The 16,197-nt window shown below is 38.9% G+C and overlaps 1 protein-coding gene across 1 annotated transcript in view; it reads left to right on the top strand.

Annotated features, from left to right (window-relative positions):
- SPTBN5 (spectrin beta, non-erythrocytic 5) overlaps positions 1 to 16,197 on the top strand; it is a 138,291-nt gene that overhangs the window by 102,595 nt on the left and 19,499 nt on the right. Inside the window, exons 52-59 of the mRNA XM_070740867.1 lie at positions 677 to 933; positions 1,964 to 2,150; positions 3,941 to 4,153; positions 5,036 to 5,232; positions 6,401 to 6,605; positions 7,748 to 7,942; positions 9,518 to 9,673; positions 14,421 to 14,638. Coding sequence (XP_070596968.1) covers positions 677 to 933; positions 1,964 to 2,150; positions 3,941 to 4,153; positions 5,036 to 5,232; positions 6,401 to 6,605; positions 7,748 to 7,942; positions 9,518 to 9,673; positions 14,421 to 14,638 — 1,628 coding nt within the window. The remainder of the gene's footprint in view (positions 1 to 676; positions 934 to 1,963; positions 2,151 to 3,940; positions 4,154 to 5,035; positions 5,233 to 6,400; positions 6,606 to 7,747; positions 7,943 to 9,517; positions 9,674 to 14,420; positions 14,639 to 16,197) is intronic.

Here is a 16,197-nt window from a genome sequence, read left to right as displayed (position 1 = left end):
AGTGATAACTTTGTCATTCTGGAAATTTCCCAAGCTGGTTAACTAACTTTCAGTTAGCAAAAATCAAAAGGACTAAATTAAATGTATTGTGTTGATGTATACGCTTGTGTGAGGCTATTGCAGAGACAGAATTCATCGATCCACAAATGATACTAGGGGCCATAGTTCCCTCTAAGCTGAGCAGTGAGCAATCGCTCACTTAAAAATCATCATCAACTCAGAGTTTTCCAAACCTGCCCAGAAGCCGAGAGGGAAAGAGTGAGAGGGAAGGAGAGAGAGAGGGAGAGAAACAGATAGAAAAAAGAGAGAAAGGAAAAGAGAAAGAAAAAGAATGGGAGTAAGGAAGAGAGAAAGAAAATCAAAATTTAGTTTGAAACTAGCTCAACTATTTAAGTGGCATTTTGATATTGATAGAGTTGCCCTATTATGAGCTCACTGTTATAGACACACAGTACAGTATTTTATTTTGAAATTCTCTGAGGCAAAACAGGGTGGGGTTTTTATTTATTTGTTTGTTTGTTTGTTTATTATTTCTGTGCCGCCCAGTCCCGAAGGGACTGCCGCTCAGACACTATACTTTTCCGCCCACCCCATAAAAAAATTAGAGGGAACACTGCTAGGGGCTACAGTCTTTCAATGTCATTAGTTATGCAGATTTTCCCCCTTCTGGCTTCAGGCGCTGCAATTTCTACAAATTGTGGATGAGGCTGATAAATGGTTGGAAGACCTAGACAGTGAGATGAAAATACCAGAAAGCAGCGACAATCTGCTGATTCTGAATGATCTCCTAAAGAAACAAGAAGAGTTGGAAGCCAGTTTTGCTGCCCACAGGGACCATTTCCAAAGTCTGATCAACAGAGTGGAAGAATTCCAGGAGGAAAAACATTTTCTGGCAGATGAGATAGAGATAAGAGTGGACCAGGTGGTACACAGGTACTTGAATGGTTCTAAAGTTTCCCCCTGCTGTGCTCTCCCTTCAAAATATTCTAACTTTCACCTTTAATAGTACAGGGCTCCCTCGATTTTCGTGGGTCTGAACTTCGCGAATAGCCTATACCACGGTTTTTCAAAAAATATTAATTAAAAAATATTTTGCGGGGTTTTTTTTCTATACCACGGTTTTTCCAGCCTGATGACTTCATACGTCATTGCCAAAATAATATTTTTTTCAAATGAATATCAAAAAAAATAATTATTGTTAATAAATAATTATGTGTATAAATATCAGGATCAGTAAGTATCTTATTCAATGGTGAGTACCAGTAATAATTGTGAATAAATAGTTGTTAAGAGAATGGGAAGTGGTAATTTAGGGATTTAAAGTGTTAAGGGATAGCTTGCGATATGGTTCATAGCCAAAAATGGTGTATTTACTTCCGCATCTCTACTTCGCGGAAATTCGACTTTCGCGGGTGGTCTCAGAACGCATCCCCCACGAAAATCGGGGGAACACTGTATTATCATTCTTCAATTTATCAGCCTGGTGTCAGGGGTGGGTTCCTTCCAGTTCGGACCGGGTCGCTCAAACAGTTAGCAACCCGCTAGTGATGAGACAATGGCATCATTAATCTGGTTCGGTTGGTGTCAATCTATGGGTGCCGCCATCTTTTGGGGGGAATTTTTGGCAAATTTTTTACTGTTTGGAGGTTTTTCTTGTTCTGCTGCTTATAAAAGGGCCCTCCGCCCTCCTCTGGATTTAAACTGACCTTTATTCCTTCACCAAAACCACAGCTCATCAGCTGTGTTTCGAGACGATTTCAGGTACTGAGCATGCCTGAAAGTTAAATTGCCTGAGGGAACGCACACATGCGTGCAAGAAAAAACATGTGCACATGGGCAAAATGTCACAATGAGAACTACCCCTGCCTGGTATCTTTAATTTTAACAGTCAATGCATGCTACTCCATCATCTTTCTTTCTTTAAAAAAACAATCAAATCCATGGTTTCATTTTGAATCTCCAGATACAAAAGCTTTAGGGAGCCACTCCAGGAAAGGCAGCAGCATTTGGAAGCCAATAGATTGCTGTACCAATTCCTCCAGGATGTCAATGAAGAGTTTACCTGGATTCAGGAGAAATTCCCTCTAGCATCTTCAAGAGACTATGGTCAGTCACTGGCAACTGTTCAAAGCTTACAGGAAAAGCACCAGGTAAAACAGCTGGAGTTACAAAGCAGGGAATACTGGAGCAGAGAGAAATTCTTTGTCACTTTTTTCATGGATTTATTTTTATTTATTTTAGCTAGCTTATCACCTATAAGCTCACTTTCTGGTCTTCAGAAAGTTGCTTGTTTTTCACACTTTCACAGTGTGAATTAAATGAACAATATCTTTTTTCTAGAGCAGTTTTTCTCAAGTTCAGCAATTTTATGGCTTGGGATTTCTGGGAGTTGAAGTCCAGATGTCTTAAAGTTGTTGAGGTTGATAACCACTTTTCTGGGGGAACAGTAATCTTCTGCAACATGAAACACCACTGCCACGTATTTCTTCTATTATTCAAGCTATCAAGAAATAGGTCTGCACCTCTTATCTGTATACAAACGAATATTACATTCTCTACGTTGTATCTGCTATTATTTATTGAAAAACTTTAAAGATAGTAACACGGAAATAAAAATTGTTCTAGTTTCTTGGTTCCCTAATTTAAAACAATGACAATTTTATCTATTTGTTTGTTTCATCAGTTTTAAACCAGCTCAGTCAACATTGCGGTGTACAGATTAACAGCAAAAATAGTGTAAATAATAACAGCAACAAATATTACAAAACCTACATCAGGTTTCATATTTCATTCATACTTAAAGCATTACTGTTTTCTTGTAATTGGTGAAATAAGTTTGTTTATATTCTAAAATATAAAGGATACAGGGGTGAAATGCTCCCAGTTCGCTTGTTCGCGTCAGTTGTCGGAAAGTTGGTTACAAAGGGAGCACAAGGCTCCACCCACCTGCCTGGACGCCAGCCTTTGAGTTCTTTTTATTTATTTATTTTATTTATTTATTAGATTTGTATGCCACCCCTCTCCATAGACTCGGGGCGGCTAACAACAGTAAAAAGACAATATGAACAAATCTAATATTAAAAGTAATGTAAAAAACCCCAATTTAAGAAACCAATCATACATACAGATATACCATGCATAAATTTTATAAGCCTAGGGGAAAGGGAATATCTCAATTCCCCCATGTCTGATGACAGAGGTGGGTTTTAAGGAGCTTACGAAAGGCAAGGAGGGTTGGGGCAATTCTGATATCTGCGGGGAGTTGGTTCCAGAGGGTCGGGGCCGCCACAGAGAAGGCTCTTCCCCTGGGTCCCGCCAAACAACATTGTTTAGTCGACGGGACCCGGAGAAGGCCAACTCTGTGGGACCTAACTGGTTGCTGGGATTCGTGTGGCAGAAGACGGTCCCGGAGATACCCTCTGCGCGTGCATAAAGCATTCATGTCCCTTTGCGACCAGCTCTCTGATGACCGACAGGCACAAACAAACCAGGAGCATTTCATCCCTGATATAATATTAACTGGGTGGTTTCTGTGATGGTGACCTGAAAAGTATCTAAATCTCCATCTAAAATCCCCAGAGTAGTTTTGCATTTTTAAAAGATGTCCTTCTATTTATGAATAAGGCACAACTTGTTCCTAACCTCTCTAAGTTGATAGCTAGAGAAACAAATTAGGATGTGCTAACCTTCTTTACCATTACCTGTTGGTATGAGTCAGTTCAGCTATTAAGGAAACTCCATCAAAGTGGAGGCTTTTATTACACTCATGTGAGTAGATGCTTGCTTATGTTGGCAATTTTCCTATAGATGCCAAACTCTGCATGGGCATTTAACATTGTTAGCAAAATCTAAAACCTAAAAACATAGACATACTGATGAATATATGGAGAAAATGCTTACATTTTTAAAATACATGTATCTCTTATCTTGTATTTTCTAGAATTTAGAAAATGAAATTAACAACCATGATGTCTTGATTAAAGCAGTTATCAGTTCTGGGCAGAAACTGATGAAGGAAAAACAGGTTGTTTCCCAGACAATTTTGGAACAAATAAAAGAATTGATAATTTCCTTTGAAAATCTGAAGGATGAAGCTCAGGAAAGACGATGGAGGCTTATAGAATCTCATAAAGCCCAGCTTTTTTTCAGTGAGGTACAGTAGCAATGGAAAGCTATTTTCAATTTCTACTATTTAGATCCATGGAATTATAACTGTTTTATCAAGAGAGCATCACTTCTTTTCCAAACCAACTCAGTTGAATTGGCCAAATTTCATTATCCTTAATACAATGCTTCTCATCTAACCCATTCCCACTTGAACAATGTTATTCCCAGGGGTTTTTGCAATTCATTTTTGCATTTTCAGGAGCATTTTCCCCAGATTGATGGGTAGCTATATAGACTAGCAAAATCAGGAAAGCCATTTGATGTCAGCAGGCCTCTGTTTGCTATCACATATTTGTGTTCTGTGGAGAGCCATATATTTTCTATTAATTAAGTAAATACATTGTCAGAGTCTGAATGGATATTACTACCTAGCTTATATTAAATGAAGTATTAAATGAAATGAATGAAAACGTTTCCTCCTTTTGGAAAAGTCTGACATCTCAAAAGTCAAAGTATTTTACTGTTCTTTCCAATTTTGTTCCTTTTCCTACTCTGAATCAGAATGCTGTAGGGCTTTCTTTCCTGCAGCTACCATTTCTCTTCCTTGGAATTTTATGTTAGCATTGATGATGGAACATGTCATCAACATCCTTAATGTAAATATTAATCCTTAATTTAATATTCATTGGGGTTTGTAGAAACGTGTGTACAACTATTGCATAGTTTTTGCATTAAAAATAATGTGTCTAATACTTGACAGAAGGGACTGTATATCTGCTATATTGGCATGGATAGGATTTACGTTGATCCACATATTCAGTTGAGAGCATGCCTGGTCTGTTTTGTCTCTGTTGAATATAGTTCTGTTTCAGCAAATTACAATTGTCTGTTTTATGTGCGAATCCCATCAGACCTGCTTTAATTTCAGCTTTTGGAAGTGGAATCCTGGATGGCAGAAAAAGGACTTCTGCTAGAAACTCCAGATTATGGGAGAAATGAAGAATCAACTCAAGCCCTGTTACGTAAAATGGAAGCCACAAAGCTTGATCTGGAGGGATTTAAATCCCGAATTGAGAAGCTGAAGGAAACAGGAGACTATTTCTTGAACAGCAATAACCCAGAAAGGTAGATGTTCATAAACTTTCTTGATCAGAATCAGAATTAGTAAAATAGTTTCTTTTATCTTCAAGACTTTTTCAGGCATTATTTCATAAAGCCCCTTCTGCGAGCAAACATTTGTGATATTTGAATTTCTGTTTTGTCACCAGCATATGAGTTATAAAACTCTACAAACAACCCTGTGACTATTTGATGGAGCTGATATTTATTCAAATGTGATCTTATCAAATAAGAATCTAAAATGTGAACAAGTTTTCTTAATGTCACAATAAGGTTTATTGTGTTTTCAAGAAGATCAACAAATACAAATGTGGATCCTCTTACCTATGGCAGCTGTTAGTTGCAACAGATGGGAAGGAGATCAAAATGGTTAGAAAACAGACAAAAGAAATTTATTTATTAATTATTTATTAATTGGATTTGTATTCCGCCCCTCTCCGAGGACTCGGGGCGACTCACAACATATCAAATTATAGCTTAGTCAATTGCAGACAGTTTCTAATGGCTAGCAATCATATCTTAATAGAAAATCCCAGAAATGCTATTAAAATCAGATTGGCTCCAGAGGATATGAGGATTTAAGAAGCTGTAGACCAGGGGTTAGATTTGTGCGTAAAGGAGTGGGTCCCAGCAACAGTTCAGCACTTTATTTTTCTCCAAGCTGTAGCTCAGTGATTTTCAACCTTTTTTGAACTGTGGCACATAAAAACCAAATTAAAAAACCAAGTATATTAAAAACAAAAACCTGATGCCAAGTCAAGCTTTCAATATGCAGTTGCTTCATCTTATCCCAAAACCTGGGAGAAAAGCCAAGGCAAAGATCCTTTTCTTATGAATAGAATGCTATCAGGATATTTAAATGTGGTCATCTTGCTCATATTTAAGCACATCTGGAATTAATAAGGGCCCTGAATATAGAGTACTAATTTTGCAAACAATGGGTTTCTCTGAAATCAAATGGTATTCATGCACATCTTATACGTACATTTTCACATTTCAGACCATTACTAACATGTAGAATAACAGACAAATAGGTAATAAATATAATTTTTTAGTTTAAGTTAAGCAAGAGCTGTATATGAAAATTGCTGGGGACAGGGATACTGATGAGTGATGCCTATTTTCTAAACTCCCTTCTCTGTCTCTGATTGTGTCTCTCTATCTTTCTTTATAGTCCAACTATCCTGCCCAAACTCCAGTCTGTTTTAGAACAATATCTGTCTCTCCAGGATAAAGCAGAGAGACAAATTAAATCTTTACAGGAACAATCACAACTACATCAATTTGAGAGGGAAACCCAACTGTTGGCTGCTTGGCTGCTGAGCAAACAGAATATGGCTGAATCAGATAACTATGGTCAGGATCTGGAGAATGTGGAGGTAGAGCAGATGTTGTCCTTGGAATACTTCAACTACACTATTTTATATTTTATATTCTATAGTTCCTGATGTTCCATGATTAGTAGTGGTTCACATATTTATTTATTTATTTAATTAATTGGATTAATATGCGTTCCTCTCCGAGGACTTGGGGCGACTCACAACATATCAAAACAATATACAGTATACATATCTAAAAATCCAATTAATATAGCTAAAATGTCTTTAAAAACTCTAATAACATTTAAAATCACTCATTCCCATTCACACAGCAAAACATACCTACAGTCATCACCCAGGGGGCTAGGGTCTAATAGCCCCAAGCCTTCTGTCACAGTTGAGTCATTAGACTCTTATGGAAGGTGAGGAGGGTGGGGGGCAGTACGAATCTCTTGGTGGAGCCGGTTCCAGAGGGCTGGGGGCTCCCACAGAGAAGGCTCTTCCCCTAGTCCCCGCCAAGCAACATTGTCTAGCTGACAGGTCCTGGAGAAGGTTGACTCTGTGGGACCTAACCGGTCGCTGGGATTCATGTGGCAAAAGGTGGTCCCGCAATATAATAATTTGATACTAATTTATTAGATTTGCATGCCGCCCCTCTCCGAAGACTCGGGGCGGCTCACAACAATGATAAAAACATTATTATAGTGGCATAAATCTAATATTAAAAGAAATAATTAAAACCCTATCATATTATAACCAGACAACACATACATACCAAACATAAATTATAGGGAGCCTGGGGGAAAGATGTCTCAAATCCCCCGTGCCTGGCGGTATAGGTGGGTCTTCAGTAGTTTACGAAAGACAAGGAGGGTGGGAGCAGTTCTAATCTCCGGGGGGAGTTGATTCCAGAGGGCCGGGGCCACCACAGAGAAGACTCTTCCCCTGGGGCCCGCCAGACAACATTGTTTAGTCGATGGGACCCAGAGAAGGCCAACTCTGTGGGACCTTATCAGTCGCTGGGATTCATGGGGTAGCAGGCTTATTAGTATTAGTTATTAAGCATGCACTTTTTAAAAAAATGCTAAGTGACTTTCCAAGCCCTATCTGCCACTTTTTTATATTATCTCAAGACTAATATCAAGAAATAGAAGGGAGATTTTGAATAACTCTGATTGCTACGTCTTTGTTTGGTGCTACAGGTTCTAGAGAAAAAATTTGAAGATTTTATGAAAGAGGTAGAAACTCTTGGCCATACCAAAGTTCTATTGATAAAGAATCTGGCATCTCATCTTAGGACTATGTGTCCCAATCAAATAAGCCACATCCAGGAAAAAACCCAGGATATCCATGACAAATGGGAGAGATTGCAGCAAGCTGTCCAAACAAGAGCAGAGGTGAGTTTCCTGTTATCCAGATGTGTGCTCCTTAGGATATGAATGAGCCATGTATGGATCGTGTGTCACATACCATCCCACTCCTTTGTTGTAGTTTTTGAAAAAATTAGATCACCCAGATTGGCAGAATGATTCTGAGTTTCCCTGCCATTCTGTTATATTAAGCAAAAGAAGTGTGTTGAGGTTTTTTTTAATATATTTTTATTATTTTTCATTAGACAAACAAGACAAACGACATTCAACATTTAAGAGAGCTACCATTGCTCCTCTTATTATAGAAGTCTAACTAGTACAAAAAAGTCTAATTATAATCAGATCAATACAGAAATATAACACATACATTCTATGTTCTTGTTAAATTTAACTCTGTTATCTTTATGTTATAGTTCATATAGTTCAAATAAATTATCTTATCTATAAAATATCAAATTACTTTAAACTAGTAATAATGTTGAGTTTTTAATAGGCTCTTTTATCTTTTTTATCTTTGTACCTTTCCCAAACCTCCAAATATGAAAAAGTTCAGCCCTGACTCTCCAGTCAACAGATTATTGCTCTGCCTTTGAAAGATCAAACCAGGGGTGAACTCCAGCAAGTTCTGGAGAACCAACAGAGTAGTTCAGAGAACCAGTAGTGGAAATGTTAAGAATTTGGAGAACCAGCGAATACTACTTCTGGGGGGCCCCAGAGTGGGATAGGAATGGAAATTTTGCAGTACCCTGCCATGCCCACCAAGCCACCCCCACGGGATTGGCAGTAAAAAAAAAAGATTTTGCCAGTGGACTAAACCTGTTAAAATCTAACCTCTGATGCCCACAAAATGGCCCACTTTTGCATTTTGGCAATGTTGTCATGATTGAAAATTGTTTATACTTTTTGAGTTACTACATATAATCAAAAATTATGGACAAACTGATTGAATTCAAAATATAGGACAACAAGGTGAAAAGAATGGTATGGTTTTACTGTTCATGATCATACAATACTATTACACTATATTCCTGATAATGCACAGTGATAGAAGCATAAGTTACCTCTATGTTATCTTGTTCTATTAGAATAAGATTTGTTGACTGGTAGTGACTGTGTCAAACAACCACAGCATTTTCCTTTAAAAATGAAGCAGGTGTAATTGAAAGTGATCAGATATTTAGAACATAATTTATAACATACAAATCAGTGGTGGATTTGGGGGGAAAAATTGCTAGTGGTTCTGTGCACATAGCATGGCGGACGTGGCATGGCTTGGCTTGATGGGCGTGGCTTGGTGGGAGTGGCAGGAGAAGGATACTACAGAATCTCCATTCCTTCCCAATCAGCTGGGACTTGGGAAGCAGAGCATAGATGGAGGCGGGGGCAGTCAGAGGTGATATTTATTGATTTTGCAAACCACTCAAAATTTCCACTATCAGTTCCCCAGAATTGATCAGAACCTGCTGAAACCCACCTCTGACACCTATGATACTACAGCAATGTTATTCAGTATCTCTCACTTGTATCTGTCTTACGTCATGAGCAATTTTAAGTCGGTTTGGGAGGGTCAAGTCTTACTGATTTTTTTTTTCCTTTCATCAGAATCTCAGAGCAGCTCATCAAGTTCATCAATATGATCGTGATGTGGATGACCTAAAAGGCTGGATGCAGGAGAAAGAAGCGGTTGTGACCAGAGATGATTATGGTTATGACCTACTTGGAGTTCAGACTCTCCTTAGCCAACATGAAGGAGTGGAGGTAAGCAGAAACAGACAATATGTATGTATGTATGTATGTATGTATGTATGTATGTATGTATGTATGTATGTATGTGTATATATATATATATATATATATATATATATATATATATATATATATATATATATATATTCGTAAATTTTCACGGGTATATGTATGTAGATTGTTCTGAGTTCGGGTTTTGCCCTGTGTAATATTTTGCATGTTTACGCGACGTTTCGGTGAAATCACATTCACCATCATCAGGCTGAACTTTCCAAGCTTCGTGCTGTTGTAAAATGGAATGTTTGCAACTGTCATTTCTTCCTAGTATATAGTGTGGGGGTGGAGATTTGGTTTGAATGTAGCAAATCACCATGTCAATCCTTCTAATAATTATGAATTTGGAAATTTGAAATTTGGAAACCAGCCTTAAACAAAAAACACTTCATAAAAATCACCATGTCAATCCTTCTAATAATTATGATTACACCAACCAATCAGATCACTGAAACATAATCACCCAATCTATTTGCTACATTCAAACCAAATCTCCACCCCCACACTATATACTAGGAAGAAATGACAGTTGCAAACATTCCATTTTACAACAGCACGAAGCTTGGAAACTTCAGCCTGATGATGGTGAATGTGATTTCACCGAAACGTCGCATAAACATGCAAAATATTACACAGGGCAAAACCCGAACTCAGAACAATCTACATATATATACGTATATATATATATATATATACATGTGAATGATGAGGCAGCAGCCATCTCGATCACCGGAACATAAAAACTTTAATAAAACAACTTAGCTTTCGTTAGCGTGCTGCTAACTTCGTCAGAGTTTTAAAATGCCGTGGGAGACAAACACATTTATAAAGCATTACTCAGTCTGCTCATAGCACGCGTCACTGGGCCACACCCTTCCCTCCCCTCTGCAGCAAGCCTAATTGTAGGCTTAATCATGCTGGTTAAAGGGGGAACTACCGCTTTTACTCGTGTCTGTTGCCTATTTCCCTCCCCAAGGGAGGAGGTGGAGTTACGAGGCAATGCTTTAGAGGTATTTGATATTACTTCCTTCCACCCATTACCGTTGTTACTTTCTATGGTGGTACATGTCTGCTCTTGCAATTTTTTTGCCCATGCCCTCGTCCTAGGTCTGCACTGTTCTAATCCCCCCTTGTCCCCTGCGTTAAACCTGCATTGTGCCCCTCCCCCTCTACCTCCGTGTTGCTCCAGTATGTTCCCTTGTTTCCCACTAGGGGTTGCTCCACCCTCATTTAGCTGGTTTCTATGCCTGACCTGGAGAATTCTGTTAGGGGCTTTATCCAATCCTAATGACCTATCTCCTTTAAGTCGTTGTTGGTGCCTTAAAGCCTGGTATGCTGATGGCATATCAATATGTCTATTTAAAGAATTTTCGTTGGAGAACCAGGCTTCTTTTAGGAGGCGACCTCCCTTGGTTTCATCTCGCGCCAGAATCTCAGTTCCCTGGAAATCAAAGCCATGATCCTGCTCCTCCATGTGTGTCCAAATCTGGGAGCGTTGTTCCTGACGTCGGACCGCCAATTTGTGTTCGTGTATACGAGTTCTCAATCTTTTAGCCGTTTCACCCACATAGTGATGCGCACAATTATTGCAGTTTATACGGTAAATTACTGAGGAGGACTCCTCCTTCACTAAGGTTTCCTTCGGGCGCATTACTGATTTTCTCAAAGTTTGATCCGGCCTGTGCGCTACTTTGACCCCATGGGGTGCCAGTATGCGTGCGGCTGTTTCGGATACCCCTTGTATGTACGGGAGTACCCTCCACGCTGATGTTTCGTTTGCGCTTTCAGTAGGTTGTCGGGGTCTGGGTGTGGTGCACCGTTGAATAAAAGCTCTCGAGTAGCCATGACGTATAAAAGTTTGGTAAAGATACGCTCGTTCTTTTTGTTTGGCTGCCCGTGTGCTACAGTGAGTATTGATTCTGTTAAATAATGTCCGTATACAGCTGACTTTATGTGCGTTGGGGTGATTGCTTTCGTTGTGTAACATGCGGTCCGTGCTGGTGGTCTTCCGGTATACCTCCGTGTCGATGCTTCCATCTGGGTTCCGGTTGATCTGTACATCCAGAAAGGCCAGTTTACCATTGGCCTCCTCCTCCATCGTGAACTGAATATCCGGATATATGGAGTTGAGAATTCCCATGAACCTAATTTTATCACGTTGTTTAATGATGGTAAACGTGTCATCGACATAGCGTGTCCAGAACTTGGGTTTGTATATTTCCATGGCTTCTCTTTCCAATTGCTGGAGAACTGCTTCTGCAATCACGCCCGAAATTGGGGATCCCATCGGTGTGCCCTTTACTTGTTCGTATATCTGGCCGTTGAATGTAAAGTATGTTTTTAGGCAGAATTTCAATAACTGGATGAGGTTATTATACATATACATATACATATACATATACATATACATATACATATACATATACATATACATATACATATACATATACATATACATATACATATACATATACATATACATATACATATACATATACATATACATATACATATACATATACATATACATATACATATACATATACATATACATATACATATACATATACATATACATATACATATACATATATATATATATATATATATATATATATATATATATAAGAGTTCGGGTTTTGCCCTGTGTAATATTTTGCATGTCTATGCGACGTTTCGGTGAAATCACATTCACCATCATCAGGCTGAAGTTTCAAGCTTCGTGCTGTTGTAAAATGGAATGTTTGCAACTGTCATTTCTTCTTAGTATATAGTGTGGGGGTGGAGATTTGGTTTGAATGTAGCAAATAGATTGGGTGATTATGTTTTAGTGATCTGATTGGTTGGTGGAATCATAATTATTAGAAGGATTGACATGGTGATTTTTATGAAGTGTTTTTTTGTTTAATTAAGGCTGGTTTCCAAATCTCTGGTAGGCGGGGCGTGTCATCTCTTTTATTTATGCAAAGGGGGCTCCTCTCAATCTCTATGGCTTCCAAAGCAATTCTATATATATATATATTTCAGTCTGCAGAATTTCCAGTGATGGGATTATTGTTCACAGCCTTGAAAAAATTAGCTACTCTCTTACTATAACTCTCTTACTTACTGATACTATCTCTTACTTACTCTTAATAGCAATCTACTTCGGTTACCTTAACCATTTATTTTTTAAATTATTGCATTTCATATTGTGAGAGAGATTTGATTTTTTTAAGAAAACAATAAAGTATTTGATTTTTGATTTTTTTAAGAAAACGATAACATCATTCTAAAATAGAACAAGAGTAAAAGGGTAACAATAATAAACAGCATACGGTAGTAAAAACATAAAGCAAAACAGACTGTAAACATATATTAATATAAAAATATCAAAGAGAGTTCCTACTACGCTTTTTCGCCCAATCAATGCACTTTCTTGAAGTCCATGAGTGGGCAGTTTGCTTCGCCCTGACAGGTTATCATTTTCAGTAAAAGTGCTGTTAAGGAAATCAATTGATACATTTCCTACTGGCAAGAAAAATATTTGCCATTTGCCTTTCTAATGTAAGTAGGGAGCAAGTAAGCATTGACCAAGCTTGTGACGGGATTTTTACCTTACCCACTTCTCTATTGGCTTTTTTCACTGTTCTCTCTCTATTCTGACTTCCTCTTTTCGTCAGATTGTTTCCTTCATCACATTGTTAAAGTTTGAATTATTGACAGACATGGTCGGTTTCTAACTTACCACGCTGCCAGTTTATTTCCTCGTACACAGCATGGGCATGCCTCGTGGGCACATGTATTCATGCACGCATGCGCAGTGCTGAAATTTTTTTTAAATGAAAACAAGCCAAAAAAAGATAGCAGATGCACAGTGCCAGAAACTTGGCTTTTGCACATGCTTAGAAGATTTTTTTTTAAAATTAAGATGGTAGTACCCATGGATCTCACTGACCGAACCGGGTTGGTGATGTCATTATAGCATCACTAGTGGATCACTACCAGTTTGGGCAAACCAGTCCGAACCGGGAGGAATCCACTCTCTAATGGCAGGTGATTCAGATCCATCTCAATTCAAAGTATTGATAGGGCTTTATAGATAATGACCTATAAAGCCCTACATGGCATTGGGCCAGATCACTTGTGGGACCGCCTTCTGCCATATGACTCCCATCAACCGGTTAGGTCCCACAGAGTCGGCATTCTCCAGATCCCATCAACTAGACAATGTCATTTGGCGGAGCCTAGGGGAAGAGCCTTCTCTGTGGGGGCTCCAGCCTTCTGGAACAAGCTCTTCCCAGAGATTCATACTGCCCCCACCCTCCTCGCCTTACACAAGAGTCTAAAGACTCATCTATGCTGTCAGGCTGGGGGTGATTACATCTTAGCCCCTTGGCCGATGAATGTCATGTATGGTTGTTGTCGAAGTGGGTATGATTGTTTTTTTTTAATAAATTTGGGGGTTAAAGATAAGTATATTTAATTTTAAATTAACTGGAGTTAGGCTATTATATTGTATTGTTTCCTTTTTATATGTTGCAAGCCACCGCGAGTCCTTGGAGAGGGGTGGCATATAAATCCAATAAATCAGTCAACCAACCAACTAATCAATCAATCAATAAATCTCACTATCTAGAAAAACAGATGAAGCCCAATGGGAATGAAGCAAACAAAAGGGGTCTTCAATATTCCAAGCTACTTAGTTATCCTTTGTGTATTTCAGAGGGAACTAGCAGCCATCGCAAAAGAGTTGGAAAGGGTGAGAGGAGAAGCCTGGCGTCTGGGCCGTCTCTACCCTCTGCCCAGGGAGAACATGATGAACAGACTTTCTGAAGTTGATGAGTGCTGGCAGAAACTGGACAAGAAGTGTGTGGAAAGGAAGCTGAAATTGCAGCAGGCTGAACAAGTCCAAATCTACTTCAATGACTGCAGAGAGTTGATGTATGTATGAATTAGCCTGATATGGTTCCTTTCATAATATTAAGGGGAGGTGAAGATTGTTATTATTATTATTATTATTATTATTATTATTATTATTATTAATAATAATAATAATAATAATAATAATAATAATAATAATAATAATAATAATAATATTGTGGTTGGCTCTGGCCCAGCTCCTGCCCCAGGGAAGGGAGAGGTGGATGCAGGGGAAACTTCAACATGTCACAGGCCTGTGTTATTGCCGACAGAGTTTAGTTTCCTCAGACAAAGAAGAAGGTGGGAGTGACTTGGCAGAGGGGGGCTTGGCACACAGCCCAGGCAGTCAATCTCCCTTATCTTCCATTGATTCGGATGAAGACATTTTGGATCCACGCAAGTGCAGAATTATGCGTAGAAGAGACCAAGTAAGGACATATTACAGGAAATAAGAGCGGTCACCTGTGTTTGGGTGGGGCTCCAGTAATTAGGGCTGCAGCTATAAATACCAGCACGTGGGTTTGGCCATTGTGGAAGAATATCTTATCGCAGTTCGTCAGGAATCCTGGGTTGCTGGTTTCTGGACTTTGCTTGTTGATTTTTCACGCCTTTGAAAACAAAGCAAAGCAACATGTGTGTGTGTGTGTCACTTCGTTGGAAGAAGAAGGGGTGTGAAGTTTCTTCACAGCTGCTAGCTAAGTACTTAATGACTGCTTAAGGTTAATTGTACAGACTACCCGGTTGTTTTGAGGCGAGTGCTCTTTGCAATACAAAAAGAGTGGTTAGTTTATTTTGACTTTTGGGATAAAGAACATTGTTTTGAATTTTCAAACGTGTGTGTGTGTGAAATTTGTACCCTTGAATTTTCGGGAGGCTCCTACCAGAGAGCCCAGCAGAACAAATAATAATAATAATAATAATAAGGAGAGCAAAGAGTCAGCATTGATGGAAGTCAACAATAGGAAGCTTCTCAAGATGAAGCAAACTAAGGACCAGTACAGAAAAACTGTAACTCAATGTCGTATGGACAGTTGGCGGAACAAAGCATTGCATGGCCAGTTCTTGGAGAAAATTGAAGGCAAAGTGGATAAAGAAAAGACCTGGTCATGGCTTACAAGTGGAACACTCAAAAAGGAGACAGTATGACTAATACTGGCGGCACAAGAACAGGCCATTAGAACAAATGCTGTCAAAGCCAGAATTGAAAAATCAACAGGTGATCCAAAGTACAGACTCTGTAAAGAAACAGATGAAACAATCGATCACATACTCAGGTGCTGCAAAAAGATTGCACAGACTGACTACAAGCATAGACATGATGCTGTGGCACAGATGATCCACTGGAACTTGTGCCAGAACTACCATTTGCCAGTGGCAAAGAACTGATGGGATCATAAGCCTGAAAAAGTGGTCGAAAATGAGCAAGCAAAACTACTGTGGGACTTCTGACTTCAGACTGACCGAATTCTGAAGCATAACACACCAGACATCGTGATCGTGGAGAAAAAGAAAGTATGGATCATCGACATCGCAATCCGAGGAGACAGCAGAATTGAGGAGAAGCAGCTAGAGAAATTAGT

The sequence above is a fragment of the Erythrolamprus reginae genome, chromosome 1 (assembly GCF_031021105.1).
Source record: "Erythrolamprus reginae isolate rEryReg1 chromosome 1, rEryReg1.hap1, whole genome shotgun sequence".
In the NCBI taxonomy this organism is placed as follows: Eukaryota; Metazoa; Chordata; class Lepidosauria; order Squamata; family Dipsadidae; genus Erythrolamprus; species Erythrolamprus reginae.
This window is presented reverse-complemented; position numbering and strand designations above follow the sequence as displayed.